General features: G+C 49.8%; 4 protein-coding genes across 4 annotated transcripts; 3 read left to right on the top strand and 1 right to left on the bottom strand.

Annotated features, from left to right (window-relative positions):
* Nucleotides 1–85: 85 nt before the first annotated feature.
* On the bottom strand, nt 86–2,657 carry LOC117865800 (probable phospholipid hydroperoxide glutathione peroxidase). Its single transcript, XM_034750040.2, has 6 exons — nt 2,318–2,657; nt 1,949–2,025; nt 1,164–1,225; nt 907–1,025; nt 403–570; nt 86–313 (listed from the first exon to the last, which is right to left on the bottom strand). Exons 1-6 carry the CDS (start codon nt 2,579–2,581, stop codon nt 281–283), a joined length of 723 nt encoding a protein of 240 aa, XP_034605931.1. The 5' UTR covers nt 2,582–2,657; the 3' UTR covers nt 86–280.
* Nucleotides 2,658–6,785: 4,128 nt separating this feature from the next.
* On the top strand, nt 6,786–9,451 carry LOC117857663 (FT-interacting protein 3). Its single transcript, XM_034740496.2, has 2 exons — nt 6,786–7,762; nt 7,880–9,451. The coding sequence occupies exons 1-2, from the start codon at nt 6,843–6,845 to the stop codon at nt 9,294–9,296; spliced, it is 2,337 nt and encodes a 778-aa protein (XP_034596387.1). The 5' UTR covers nt 6,786–6,842; the 3' UTR covers nt 9,297–9,451.
* On the top strand, nt 9,378–11,882 carry LOC117857737 (pentatricopeptide repeat-containing protein At5g39350). Its single transcript, XM_072294421.1, has one exon. The coding sequence runs from the start codon at nt 9,378–9,380 to the stop codon at nt 11,550–11,552; it is 2,175 nt and encodes a 724-aa protein (XP_072150522.1). The 3' UTR covers nt 11,553–11,882.
* Nucleotides 11,883–12,023: 141 nt separating this feature from the next.
* LOC117855984 (actin-depolymerizing factor 1) lies at nt 12,024–14,101 on the top strand. Its single transcript, XM_034738393.2, has 3 exons — nt 12,024–12,171; nt 12,264–12,529; nt 13,636–14,101. Exons 1-3 carry the CDS (start codon nt 12,169–12,171, stop codon nt 13,784–13,786), a joined length of 420 nt encoding a protein of 139 aa, XP_034594284.2. The 5' UTR covers nt 12,024–12,168; the 3' UTR covers nt 13,787–14,101.
* The last annotated feature ends 711 nt before the right edge of the window (nt 14,102–14,812 follow it).

Here is a 14,812-nt window from a genome sequence, read left to right as displayed (position 1 = left end):
AAGCCCGTTTGGTCTTTAGCGAGAGTTGTTCTGATATTTACCTGGCTCTGACGAGGAGGCCCGCAAGATATGCCCCATGTCAAAATTTGACTCTCAGAAGTCTCAACAAGAGACATCATGCATTGCATCGAATTTATTAGATGGCATTTACCACAAGACAGGGCAGGCAGAGGACAGTAAAAACATCTCAGTTCTAAGTACAGCTTTATTACAACATTACTAAAGCATCAGGTTCCCAATGCAATGCAGCACTGCAGCTAGTGGCTCCAGTTTACAAGGTTTAAGAACCTCCAAGTAGCTTCTTGATGTCCTTCTGCAAAGATGCACAAATGTTAGTGCCATATATATGATCATGTAAGAAAGCACGATGAGGGGAGCACAAATCATACTGGTGCAACGTACCTCGATGCTGAGTGGGGAAGTGGTCGGTGCGTACCGCTCCACAACACGCCCCTCTTTGTCAACCAAGAACTTGGAGAAGTTCCACTTGATATTCTCACCGAAGAGACTGCCTTTGCTGGACTTCAGGAACTTGTAGATGGGTGCAGTGTTGTCACCATTGACATCAACCTAACAAAAAATGGAAGTTAAAACTCCAATCCATTTGATGCTAATCAGAATCAAAAGTACAAGCATATGAACAATTATATTGCGTGCATAAATTAAACAATAAAACTGGTCCCTAACTCCCACAATTGTGTTCGGAAACAATTGTCAGACTGCCTAGAACAGGAGATAAGTTCAGAGATCACATTTCACCCAGACATACAAAATGGAGAATACAGAATAGTAGCCAGGTCGAATTTCCTTGATCAAAGCTGGTTATGGATGGTCAAGTTGATTGTTGTTTTGTTTCAGATTAATACATATAAAGGAGAAAGGAAAAAATACTGTGGGCAAATTTACCTTGTCAAAAATTGGATACTCAGCCTTGAAGCGAGTGCAAGCAAACTGGACGATCTCCTCATTAGTGCCAGGTTCTTGCCCACCGAACTGGTTGCATGGGAAAGCAAGGATCTCAAAACCTGAACTCACATCAAATCGACAACAGCATTTAGCACATAAATAAACATGATTTAACATGACAGAATTGATCTATATGAGCAACAGTGCATGCACACTCCATGATTAAGGAATAACAAGGCACAAGATTAGATACTTGCCTTGGTCCTTGTATTTCTCATACAATTGGCTCAGCTCTGTGTAGTTGGAATTGGTCAAGCCGCTGCAACGACAAGTAGCTTTGTTAATACAAAAGTAATATACACAATCTTATACATTTCTACACCTGCACTTCAAAATTAGGCATAAAAAGACTTTCTCCAAAAGATATATATTCCTTAGCTTACAAACAGAAACAGAAAAAATAGCATGACACTTAAATCTGCATAAATGATCCATTGACAGGAGGCCCAACATTTAAATGTTCATCTGAAACCAAGTTATCTGCTTAACAGGCTAATTCTTCTGAGATGTATAATTCACTCAAACGTCGACCCTCAAGTAAAGGAACTACTATGGCCCTCAGGGTGCACGCTTAGCACAAAATATTTCAAGGTAAAATTTTAGGCTTGAATATGCTAAGTTTCCATGACAAGAATAAATTGTAAATCTACATTTGCCAGCTAATTTTAGGCTTGAATATGCTAAGATTCCATAACAAAGCATAAATTGCAAGTCTCCATTTGCCAGCTTCCTCCCACTAATCCACTTAACGTAAATCTCAAAATTTCAAAATACACTGAGATAATATAACTAAATGAGCATATGCCGCTTATAAAATTCAAAAGCACTCTCCTAGGGCCAGTTTCACCATGAAACACTGATCATTTCACCATGAATAAAAGAATCACATATTCACATGATGCATTCCACAAAACTTCTGAAACCATGATCAATTTTACCACAGAACAGGAAATGGTGTGAAGAAGGCGGTGATAATCGGTACCACTGGGATGCAACATTAACGATGAGCAGGACCTTCCCCTTGTAGGTGCTCAGGTCCACATCTTTCCCGCTAGCATCCTGCAAGCAACAAAAAACAGGTAGTCTTAAGGATAAGAATTCACACAGTATGGTAGCACCTCCGCAACAACCAGAGACTTTGGGGAACGAGACAATATTCAAACGACAACTAGATTACTAGAATATTGACTTAAATAATACAACAAGGGTTGAATAGCAGCGAGATCAGGGAGGGATCGATGTGGAAATGCTGAAGTCCGCGAGGACATGAATACAAACTTCGAACTACTCTCACTTTCAAAAGGAAAGTGGGTATCGATTTTCTATAGAGACGATTGAGCCATTTGCGTACCTTGACGGTGAAGTCGTGGACGGAGGAGGCGGAGGAGGCGGCGGCCATGCTGAACAGCGCGAACCCGCCGGCGATCGGGCGCAGTACGAGCGGCGAGACCACGGCGGCGGCGGCGCGGGGGAAGCGCGGGCAGTAAGGGGACGAAGCAAAGGGGCTAGCGAGGCGAGGGTGGCGGCCGTACCGCGGCGGCGTGGCGGAGGAGCAAGGGGTGACGACGGCGGCAGCGCGGAGGCGAGAGAGGAGCGGGGCGGGGCGTGGGGGCATCGGGGATCGGGCCGCGATTTATACCAGTGCGGCGGAGCCGGTGAGGAGCGCGTGTGAGAGAACTGATGAGTGTGATTCACGGTATCTTGCGTCGGTCACCGCTCAGGTATCCTTTCCAAAAAAAAGAAAAGAAAAGAAAAGGGAAAATCTTGCGGCGGAGGCGTGGGCACGGATGCGTCTTGTTGGCGGTTGCCGCAGATGAGGGAGGGCTCTACCTCTCGCCACGTCCCACGCGGGCCCGGGCGGGATCTGGGCTGGTCAAACGTCAACGCGCAGGCTTCCGCCGTCCGATCGGCATTCGACGGTTCGTCATGGCGCGTTCTTCACGCGGGTCAAACCCAGTGTAACGTTTAGCTGATTGCGGTGCCCTAAGCGCGCGACAAAGAGACATGGACAACACTAGCTGACTGTGCTATACGAAAACGTGCATTAGTTACATATGGTTATTGCATTATTGGAAGCGGGACAAACTATGCCGTCTTCGCGAGACTGCAAGAGCAAGTTTAATTTTAGCTATAAGCCAAGCCAAATTAGCAAGGGTAAGTGTAGAGCCTAATACATACAATAACTAGTCTCTTTCACATCTGCTAACAATTGGTATTTTTATTTGTACGGGTCCACAGCTAGTTTGGAGAAGATCGGAAGAGGAAAGAAGGCAACAGTGGAGGTGGCGGGACCTAGCAGTGAGAAAGGATTCTTGAGTGCGTGTTGAGCTGGCCGAAGGGTGCAGCGACAAGCTCACTCTTCTCTCTCATCCACCTCCGTAAAAGCATGACGACATGTCGATCGATTCATCTGTTATTGGACCTGCTCTAACGGTGCCGAAAGTGGCATCTCGATGATCCCTTCTGACGGTGCATGTGGTGACACCAAGTAGGCGTTGGAGTGTCTATATGGGGCAGAAACTTCTCTTCGCCATTATTCGAAACGAAACTTCTCTTCTCGATCCGTACAAGAAGAAGAACACTATTGGATATCGTGGACTTCTGATGGCAGGCTGAGAGGAGTGTATTCTGAGCATCTTCCTTCGATCGCCCTCGTATTTTGAAGTAAATGCTAATGTTTTTTTTAAGTAAAAGTCAATGGTAATGTAAATATGGTCCATTATTCGTATCCGTCGCAGTGTATTGACGGACATAATCTTGTCTAGTAGCATACGTAAATTGTAAACTTAGGGTGTCAAAGTCACATGGGCAACGCCGCAACGAGCTCTACAGCGAGCACGGAAGGCGGCAACGCTAGGAAATTGTAAAACCACATGTACATGTGACCACATGACTTATCTTAACCGTTAATTTCTCTACATCCAACCGTTAGTCTACTACCTACCCATGTACTTCTCACCTACCCATAATCCATCTCACCATTGATTCAAAAATGAATGACTTGGATAGCTCATGTGGTCACATGTAGAAGTGAAAAATCCAGTTGGACAACTGCTGCAATGCAGGCACGCAGTTGCAACTTGTAATGCAGTCATGCAGCATTCCAGCCTCCAGGCCTCCAGCGGCAGCCTCCAGGGGCAGGTTCACATTCCTTATCAAAGAAAAGCGCTTTCCGTTAAACTTCCATGTCAATCGATGACACTGCAACGGCTAACATCGAACTTCACGGTTCACTCGTAGCTCATCAGCTCATGCTGTATACTCGTACTTGTATTCATCATGCATGCTGACGTCAATGGCCTAGCGTACCTCATCATAGGATGAGAGTGGGGCGGGCTTTGCCGCGAACCCGCCGGCTCAACCCGCGCCGCGAACCTGCATATCCCGCGCCGCGCGCCCGCATCGCTGAAGCGGACTACGCGGCTCTGCCCGCGCCCCGCGGTACGCCGGTACCCGGCGGCGCCGCAAGCCCGCGCCCCATCCCTTGCGGCGCGCGACATGAGCGGGCGGTGGACCTGCAAAACTCCCTTGCCAATCAGACTACGCGGACCGCTCGCGACATCAGAGCTGCATGGATTGGATTGAGCATCTTCATTATACACGGCAACAAACCATAGATTAGCGATGCAAGTAATTTCTTTGTTGGCTTTTCAATTAGTCACCACGCTCCACGCGGGTGTCAACGGCAGCAAGATCCGACTGCCGGTATGGCAAGCTGCATCCGCAGAAAGGAGATGAAGGTCGTGATTTTGTGACCAGGTGTTCAGGTCGGTCTCGTAACCGGCGGCGTCCCCGACAGGCGCACGTACATTCAGGACCGACAAGGCAACAACCTCTCCGTCAAGGCATCAAGAGCAATCTCGTCCTCGCCGGCAACGGCAAGGCCACCGCGAGCTCCCCAGCCTCATGCCCGTATACCTGCACCGATGCCGGCGGCCGGCAACTTCTGGAGACGGCAGCAACAGCAACGCGACCGTCGCAAACGTCAGTATAGCGTTGGCTTGCACAGGTCATGGTGGGCACTAGGATCATCGCCGTGCCAGTGCAGCGGCTGCACGGACACGATGCCAACGATGCTGTTCTCGGCCTTCGCGCACGGTCTCCGCGATGGGATGACCGCGATGGCTGCCGCCCGCTGTGGAGTTGGCGGACACATGCGGGCAGCCGCAACGCCCGCAAAAAGCATATGCCCGCATCAGTACTTGCGGCTCTTGCGGACGCGGGGGCGGGGGCGGGGAGCCGCAACCCGCCCCGCTTGCATCCCTACAAACTCCGGCAAGCTGACACAGGTTGTTTGCAAATGTCCATGCTCCCAGAGTTCTCGCCTGCCGAGTCAAAATTAGCACGGCCACGGTTATTTGGCCTTGGTTGGAGGCAAACTGCCGTAGAGGCAACAAATTTTTAGCCGCCGTGATTATGGGCCGGCCGATTCATAGGAGATTAGGAGCGACTTATTAATTATTTTTGTTCAGATTGTTACTTATTAATTACTTTTACTTATGTTGATCAGTAAACTTTTTTTAGATAAATGTTAATAATGCATATCACTTGTATTAGGTTTGGTGGGCTTATTCTTTGATTAAAAAATGTATTAATATAAGGTACAGTGCATATTACTTGATAGGGATTTCTTATGCTATTTTCTATGGCGTGCTTGATAAGATTATTCTTAAACAAAAATTTGTCCATGTCAACAAAACCTGACTATGGAGCAAAAGTTTGTTTAGGTCAAACAAAACTTTGTAACAAAACTAACAGAGATCTTGTACGCCTGAAACAAATCATATAAACTCGCGGTATAATAGAACATTAGGGAAATTGATCACTCACTTGAGTGATTTGTGGTGATCTCTCACTTAATTTTTCTTCCTCCTAGATTTTGTGTTTCTCCTCTAACTCCGGTTGAACTTCGAAAAGATTAGGGTTCGGAGTTTCATAGGTTGGAAATTCGCAGGTGCCCCTGGAAGGAAGGCCAATAGTGAGGCGCGGCAGCCGGTGCCCGGTTGGACGGTTCTAAGCGGGGGAATAATGGTGGTGCTAGGATGGTTCTGTAGTTAGAACTGAGAAAAAATCAGATTAGACCGACAAAAAACCTGAAAAGTTTCGAAAAAAAATCCCAAGTCCACCCACATGGACGGAGTTTTCAATCCATTTTTGAGCCAGGCCACCCAACAAACCTCATGTGTAAAATAAATGGATTATAGGTTGAGCCGAATTCGCTCAGGTCTATGTGCAATATATATATGTTTAATATAATATACTAAACAAAGTAGAATTCATATGTATAGCTTTTTCAGTCGCGTGGAAAAAAAAGGGGTTTTACACTTTTGTCCCACAGCAGATTTAATCCCAGAATATTCCCCGTCCAGTACGGTCTCCATCAGTACTAAAAATGGGCGTCAGCCAATAATGAGAAAACTGGATTGACTCGTTAACAGTCACTAAACTAATCTTCACTGTGAGATAGTGAGTCACAGTAACGTAACAGACGTATGATTAGACGTCCCAAACGACCAAACGCTAGCAAACATGGTTGGTCATCTTAGTTGATCTTCCCACTCACACACCTGACCAAGCGGAAGCTCTACATGCTGAAGTCATGCGCATGACATGCCTCTTTACACATACGACAGAACGTTGCTCGAACTAACCACGGCAGATCACCAACGTCCCTCAGCAAACGCACCAACCGTGTCGATCACCAACCCAAAAAAGTCCATGCGTATGCGCCCAGCAGCACGCTCGACGAGTCGACGTCACGACCCGTTTGGTGGCCAGACTGCAGAAGTGCGGAACGCACATAAGAGCATGCAGCTTCCTCACGAGCAGAGACCAGTGTCGCTCTGCCAACCCGAGTTAGCGCTCGTCGCGTGGGGATGGCCGGCGTCCTGCCGAGGTTCGGCCCGTTCGGCCCTCTGCCGCCGCCGCCGTTAGATGAGTTCGGGATCAAGGAGACGAGGCCCCGTCTCGCTGGCGGGCGGGCCGGGGGTTACGACCTCGTGGAGCGGATGGAGTACCTGTACGTGCGCGTCGTCAAGGCGCGGGACCTCAAGTGGACCGGCGCTTTCGACCCCTTCGCCGACGTGAAGCTCGGGGGCTACTCCTGCGCGACGCGGCACATCGAGAAGACGGCGAGCCCCGAGTGGAACGACGTATTCGCGTTCTCGCGGGAGCGGATCCAGGCGTCGTTCCTGGACGTGGTGGTCCGGGGCAAGGGCTTCGCCAAGGACGACTACGTCGGGAAACTGCGCTTCGACCTCTGCGACGCCCCCGTGCGCGTGCCGCCCGACAGCGCGCTCGCGCCGCAGTGGTACCACGTCTTGGACAAGAACGGCGAGCGCAAAGGGGAGGTGATGATGGCCGTGTGGTTCGGCACGCAGGCCGACGAGTGCTTCCCGCTGGCCGTGCACGCGGATGCCCCGCTCGCCGTGGACGCCAAGCTCGCCGCGCACATCCGATGCAAGCAGTACACCGTGCCGCGGCTGTGGTACGTGCGCGTCAACATCATCGAGGCCCGCGACGTCGCGTTCGTGGACAAGGCCCGCGTCGGCGAGGTGTTCGTGCGCTCCAGGATAGCCGGGCAGGTGCACAAGACCAAGACGTGCGTCTCCCGACTGCCGTCGTACGGCTGGAACGAGGACCACCTGTTCGTCGCCGCCGAGCCGTTCGAAGACCACCTCATCCTCTCCGTCGAGGACCGCGTCAAGGTCGACAAGGAGGAGGTCATCGGCCACGTCCACATTCCGTTCAAGGAATTCGAACGACGGTGGGACGCTCGTCCAATTCGCCCAAGATGGTACGTGCATTTTTAATTTCCGTCGGAATTTTAATTCCAAATATCCGGCAAATTAAGAAATGGATTAAACAATTATAAGGAGATTTGTTAATAAAGAACTCTATTTCGTACCGACAGGTTCAATTTGGTGCGGCCAGAGGGAGCCGCCAAGATAGAAAAGTTCTCTACCAAGATTTGCGTCCGGCTCTGCCTCGAAGGCGGATACAGAGTGCTGACAGAGCCGGTCCACTACCTGAGCGACGTCCGGCCGGCGGCGAGGGAGCTGTGGCACAACCGGCCGCCCATCGGCCTCATCGAGCTCGGCATCCACAACGCGTTCGGCCTGAGCTCCATGCGCACGCGCGACGGCCGCGGCTCCTGCGATGCCTACTGCGTCGCCAAGTACGGCGTCAAGTGGTTCCGCACGCAGACCGTCATCGACAGCCTCGCGCCGCGGTTCCACCAGCAGTGCTACTGGGACGTGCACGACCACTGCACCGTGCTCACCGTCGCCGTCTTCCACAACTGCCAGGTCGGCGACAAGGGCGGCCTGGTGACCGGAGACCCCGTCAAGGACGTCCTCCTCGGCAAGGTGCGCATCCGGCTCTCCACGCTCGAGACCGGCCGCATCTACACGCACGCCTACCCTCTCGTCTCCCTCCACGGCGGCGGCATCAAGAAGATGGGCGAGCTCCAGCTCGCCGTCCGGTTCTCGAGCACGTCGACCCTGGGCCTGCTCCAGACGTACGCGCGGCCGCACCTGCCGCCGATGCACTACCACCACCCGCTGCCCATCGTGCACCAGGAGACGCTGCGGCGCGAGGCGGTGGCGCTCATCGCGCACCGGCTGGGCCGGATGGACCCGCCGCTGCGCCGGGAGTGCATCGAGCACCTCTGCGAGGCGCACTCGCACCGGTGGAGCATGCGGCGCAGCAAGGCCCACTTCTTCCGCGTCATGGCGGCGCTGGCGCCCCTGTTCGCGGCGCTCAGGTGGTTCGTCGACGTCTGCCACTGGAGGAACCCGGCTACCACCATCGCGGTGCACATCATCTACGCCATGCTCGTGTGCTGCCCGAACCTCATCCTGCCCACCTTCTTCCTGTACAAGTTCCTGCTCGGCCTGTGGAACTACCGGCGCCGGCCGAGGCACCCGTGGCACGTCGACACGAAGGTCTCGCACGCCGAGATGGCGCACCAGGACGAGCTCGACGAGGAGTTCGACGAGTTCCCGACGAAGCGGCCCCCCGAGGTGGTGCGCATGCGGTACGACCGGCTGAGGAGCCTAGGGGCGCGGATACAGGAGATTGTCGGCGACGTCGCAGCCCACGTCGAGCGCGCCCGGTGCGCGATGACGTGGAGAGACCCCCGCGCCACGGCCGTGTACCTCCTGGCGTGCCTGTTCCTTGCGGTGACCACCTTTCTGGCGCCGTTCCAGGCGGTGGCGCTGCTGACGGGGTTCTACCTGATGCGGCACCCGGCGCTCCGGCAGAGGCTGCCCGACGTGCCGACGAACTTCTTCCGGCGACTGCCCTGCAAGGTCGATTGCCTGCTTTGATCGGGGATGGGATGAAGTTTTCAGTCCGTCACGTGATATTCTGTTGCCGTTAGCATCTTCAAATCCAATGGTTGTACGTCAATGCACTTTGTAAACGCTGTGCTACACAAGTCAACAGTCAACACAACTCTACAAAGATTTCCATTTTTCATTCAGTTTGAAACCCATTTTGCCTCTCCCCCGAGGCCCCGACCGAAACACAGACCGTCCGTCAGATTCAACATCCCGAAACCCGAGGCCCTGAAATCCTCAATGACAACCAGCACTCTTGTCCGGCAATGCCTCGCCCTCCTCCTCCGCTCCAAGAACTCCTCGACACCGCTCCCACCGGCCACCGTGGCCCAGCTCCATGCGCTCCTCCTCACGTCCGGTCACCTCCACCACGACAGTCTTCGTCCCCTCTTTCTTTCTTACTGCGCCTGCGGCCGCCCCTTCGATGCCCACAACCTGCTCGCTCAAATGCCCCAGCCGCCCCCGGTTTCCTTCCCCAACACCCTGCTCCGCTCCTACACCGACCTCGGCTTCCACCGAGAGGCCCTCGTTCTCTACTCCCGGATGCGCGCCTTCGACCACCTCACCTTCCCCTTCGCCGCCAAGGCCTGCGGCGGCCTCCGCCTCCGCCGCCATGGTCGCGCCGTGCACTGCCGCGCGCTGGCCGCGGGCTTCGGCGGCGACGCGTACGTGCAGAACACGCTCGTTTCCATGTACACGAGATGCAGAGAAGTGGCTGCTGCGGAGGCAGTGTTTGGCACGATGCGGAGCCGGACAGTCGTGTCCTGGAATACGGTCATTGCCGGATATGTCAAGAACGGCTGTGCGGAAAGGGCTTTGGAGGTGTTTGAGACGATGGTTGGTGGTGGCGTTGGCATTGACCGTGCCACGGTTGTGTCAGTGCTGCCAGCTTGTGCGCAAGCCAAGGACTTGCGAACAGGGAGAGCCGTGCACCGGCTGGCTGAGGGGAGAGGCTTGGGGAACTATGTCGCAGTGAAGAACGCTTTGATAGACATGTATGGGAAGTGCGGAAGCTTGGAGGACGCAAGAAAGGTGTTTGACGATGACAAATTTGATAAGGATGTTGTTTCTTGGACGGCAATGATTGGTGCATGCGTGCTGAATGACCGTGCGGGCAAGGCCTTGACTATTGGCTGTGAGATGCTGTTGACAAGTGAAGCTCGGCCCAATGCTGTGACTATGGCGCATCTGCTCTCAGCTTGTGCCAGTTTGCCATCTGGGAAGCATGCCAAGTGCACACATGCGCTGTGCATTAGACTTGGGCTTCAATCAGACATTGTTTTTGAGACTGCACTTGTTGACAGTTATGCTAAATGTGGCCATATGAAGATGATAGAGTTGATTGTCGAAAAAGGATCACGATGGACTGAAACTTGGAATGCAGCAATCTCTGGTTACACTCACAGAAAACAGGAAAAGAAAGCTATAGGGCTGTTTAAACGAATGATTGCAGAATCAGTGCGCCCAGATTCTGCAACAATGGGAAGTGTCCTCCCAGCCTATGCAGAATCCGCTGACCTGGTACAGGCGAAGAACATCCACTGTTTTTTACTGACTCTGGGATTTCTTGGGAGTGCAGAGATTGCCACTGGTTTGATCGACGTGTATGCCAAGGCGGGTAATTTGGATGTGACATGGGAGCTCTTCCAGTGTTTACCTGAAAAGGACACGGTTGCCTGGACAACTGTCATTGCTGGATACGGAAAGCACGGACATGCTCGAACTGCCATCCTGCTATATGATAAGATGGCAGAGTTGGGGGTGAAGCCGAACAGCATAACCATGGCCTCATTGCTGTACTCTTGTAGCCATGCTGGTATGATAGATGAAGGCCTTCGTCTGTTTGATGGTATGCGCAACGTCCATGGCCTGATGCCTAGTGTCGAGCACTACTCGTGCCTGGTTGACATGCTTGGCCGAGCTGGAAGGATTGAGGAGGCGTACTGCCTCATTGAAGACATGCCATTCGAGCCAACTACCTCGGTGTGGGGTGCTCTGCTGGGTGCCTGTGTTCTACACGAGAATGTTGAGCTTGGGGAGGTTGCTGCTAAGCATTTGTTTGAGCTTGAGCCGGAGAATACTGAGAACTATGTGCTCCTTGGGAAGGTATATGCCGCAGCTGACAGATGGGCCGATGTTCAAGATCTGCGGAGAATGATGGAGGAAAAGGGTCTTCGCAAAAATCCCGGATCTAGTGTGGTTGATGCAAAGTCTGAATTGCGCTGGACCATGATAGAACAGTAAGTGTTATACTTGTGACAGATAGAGCGCAATTATACTTCGATGAAAGCGTTAGTTAAAAAAATCCTATTAAAATCCTGAGTTTAACAAAGATGTACTATTCGTTGCTCTATAGGCTACAGGCCTACAGGCTACAGCTAACAAGTGTAGTACTATTTTTTTTATCTCGCAATACAGGAGAAGCAATTATCAATTTGTCTTGAAGGACTGTTAAACTAATGCAAATTAAAGAAGACATACACCGTGCAAAAGAAACAGGCCGAATGCACGGCATGTTGGTTTGTTGCCACAAACGTTTCTGCCGAGAGAGGGGGCTGTCAATTATAGGGACGGGTGGTGGCGCGCATGTTGGTTGGGCACAACGCTTCTGGTTCTCACACACGAAGGAGGGGACGTGCTTGGTCAAAGGCCCCTCCCCGGACGTGGTGGCATCATGCAAGCCTCCATCCCGGTTGCCCATCCCCTCCCTCCCCTATATCTGGCCTCCTCCTCCCCCTCTTTCAGGCCTAGAAATCTCTCCCCTCTGTGCTGTTGTCCACGTCCCTTTCTCTCCTTTGCGCATTTCCGTTTGTTTCTCAACCAGAGGAAGAAAGGAAGGAAGAGATCAAAAGCATCAATCATGGTGAGTACGTTTATTCTGTTTCTCTCTCTCAATTTCGTTCAGAAATGTTCTCTGATGTGGTGGGTTCTGTCATGGGCCTTCCTCGTTGTAAGTCGAACTCCGCGTCGGGAATGGCCGTGTGTGATGAATGCAAACTCAAGTTCCTGGAACTTAAGGCAAAGAGGAGCTTCCGTTTCATCGTGTTCAAGATCAACGAGAAGGTGCAGCAGGTGGTGGTGGACAGGCTGGGAGAACCAGGTGAGAGCTACGAGGACTTCACCGCCTGCTTGCCCGCCGACGAGTGCCGCTACGCGGTGTTTGATTTTGACTTTGTCACTGATGAGAACTGCCAGAAGAGCAAGATCTTCTTCATCTCTTGGTAACCCTCCAGCCCACATATATTTTTTTGTTTGATTTTGTTCTTCATTGCAGAATTTTCCATTTCCATTGCATCTATTCAATTCTGTCAACCTTCTTTATGTACGTTAAATGCCTAAATGATGGTTGCTTCCCTGAATTCTTAGTTTACAATTGATTTTTTTTCACAAGAGGATCATCTATACATGTTCAGTTACTGCAGCTTGGCCATTGGTATATTACAACATTTCTCTCAGCATTGTTTTCAACCTTTGCGACTTGAAAAAAGTTATTGCACTAAACACCAAAGACAATGTTGAATGAAAAAAGGCGTAAATCCACAGATATCTGGGGGTGGAGAGACTAGCAACTTACTACACAGTGTAAAAACAGAAGCAGAGATCTGTGATCTGCAAAATGACGCACATTAGCACGTCTGTTTCTCAAAACAGATATATATGACTATAATTTCTGTGGCTACTAAAATCATCCATGTTCATGTGTTTGCACAGTTAAACTATCATGTCCAAACACTATTTTTTACTGTCCTTGATCCTTCACCAGCTTAAGTAATTGCTGCGAAATAAATTGATAGATAATTACTGATGCATGTGAAACAGATGTATCATAGAACTGGTAATAGCCGATTGGCCAATTATACCGTGTTTGTAACACTGTGCATCTTAAGAAACTGAAACTTAGCATCTCGAGGAACTCATATCAAATCTCTAATGCAAACTTCATGTTACAGATCATGATCTGTTCCCCTCTGGTGAATTTTGTGGAGCCAGGCAATTTAGCAGCATGAGTTCAGAACAAATACTTACAGGCGGCAAGCTGCTTCATATAATAAATCTTTATTTTCCGTCAAAATTAACATAAATCTTTGATCGAGTGCATTGATCATGGGTCATTAGATTCTTAAGCATGATATGCAAAACATTTAGACATGTTAGCTTTGTGGGTAATATGTATATTTCTGTCTGTGCCAAATGTGCAGAAACGAGATTGAGCTCTGCTAAAAGAAAGGCATGAACACTGAACCATGAAACTCTGCCAAATGCGCAGAAATGAAATTGAGCTCTGCTAAAAAAAGGCATTAATACTGAACCTTGAAACTCTATGCAGGGCCCCAGATACATCGAGGGTGAGGAGCAAGATGCTCTATGCGAGTTCCAAGGACCGGTTCAAGAGGGAGCTGGACGGTATCCAGGTGGAGCTACAAGCAACTGACCCGAGCGAAATGAGCATGGATATCATCAAGTCGCGAGCCCTCTGAAACAGCCCGACCGCTGCATCCTCCAGGAGCGCATCAGCTCCTGCCCTTGCTATTCCTTCTGTGTTGGTGACGGTCATCCGTTTTCGTGTCACTGTTTTCCTGGACGCAAAAGTGTTGCCCTCTGTATGAGACTGTATGCCATTTTCCCTTTTTTACCGTCTCTGCCGTAGTCCTGCTACTGCTGTAAACTAGAATTCATTTGGTGTTTTATCTCGTGGCATTCTCGAGTCTTTCATGTGTCTATGCAATGCTAGTTGTGGAGCCTGATGTACCGTAGTTTAATCACCGATTTCCAAAAGTTTGATATTTATCTTATATCTTGGTCTTGCGCATGTCTACTGCTGCAAATACTACTCCATATCGTCCATCAACATAAGACATGTTTTTTATCCGGAAAGATCAAATCTTGTAGTATTACCAACTATAGGATTTTTAAGAGCCTTCACGTTAATTGTCAACGAGGCACACTAAAAAATAGATAAATCTAAAGTTCATTGAAAAAACAGAAACACCACGCTACCATTTTGATATACTCCAATTATAATCCATAATAGTAGTAACCATTGGATCTATTCTGTTTTATCTAAAAAGTACTCGCCTCTTCATTGTGAAAATAAGCTAACAATAACCCTTAAATTTGCATCTTGAGTACCCACATATGCTATTATTAAAAAAGCCTAAACTAACCTTAAAAATGAATTTAAATTATATACTTCTAAAATTATAAAAAAATCTAAAGGTACTCTAATATGTTATTACATGTTATTTACATCTATCAATGTTAATAAAGAAAAAAATAACTTAGGGTATACATGCATGATGTGTGCACATACATATATGTTGGAAGCAATGAGCATATCAAATCCCATGTTAAACCTAAACACATAACTTAAGCTAAGGTTTCAATTGAAACACGTGGAGATTGAATGCAAAGGGAAACAACATATAAATATATATATATGATAATTGGTAATTAAAATGTATTACAACTAGATAAATATTACAGATATCTATAAGTATTATGTT

The sequence above is a fragment of the Setaria viridis genome, chromosome 1 (genome assembly GCF_005286985.2).
Source record: "Setaria viridis chromosome 1, Setaria_viridis_v4.0, whole genome shotgun sequence".
NCBI lineage: Eukaryota > Viridiplantae > Streptophyta > Magnoliopsida > Poales > Poaceae > Setaria > Setaria viridis.
The sequence above is the reverse complement of the archived record's forward strand: the minus strand, read 5'-3'. Positions and strand labels throughout refer to the sequence as shown.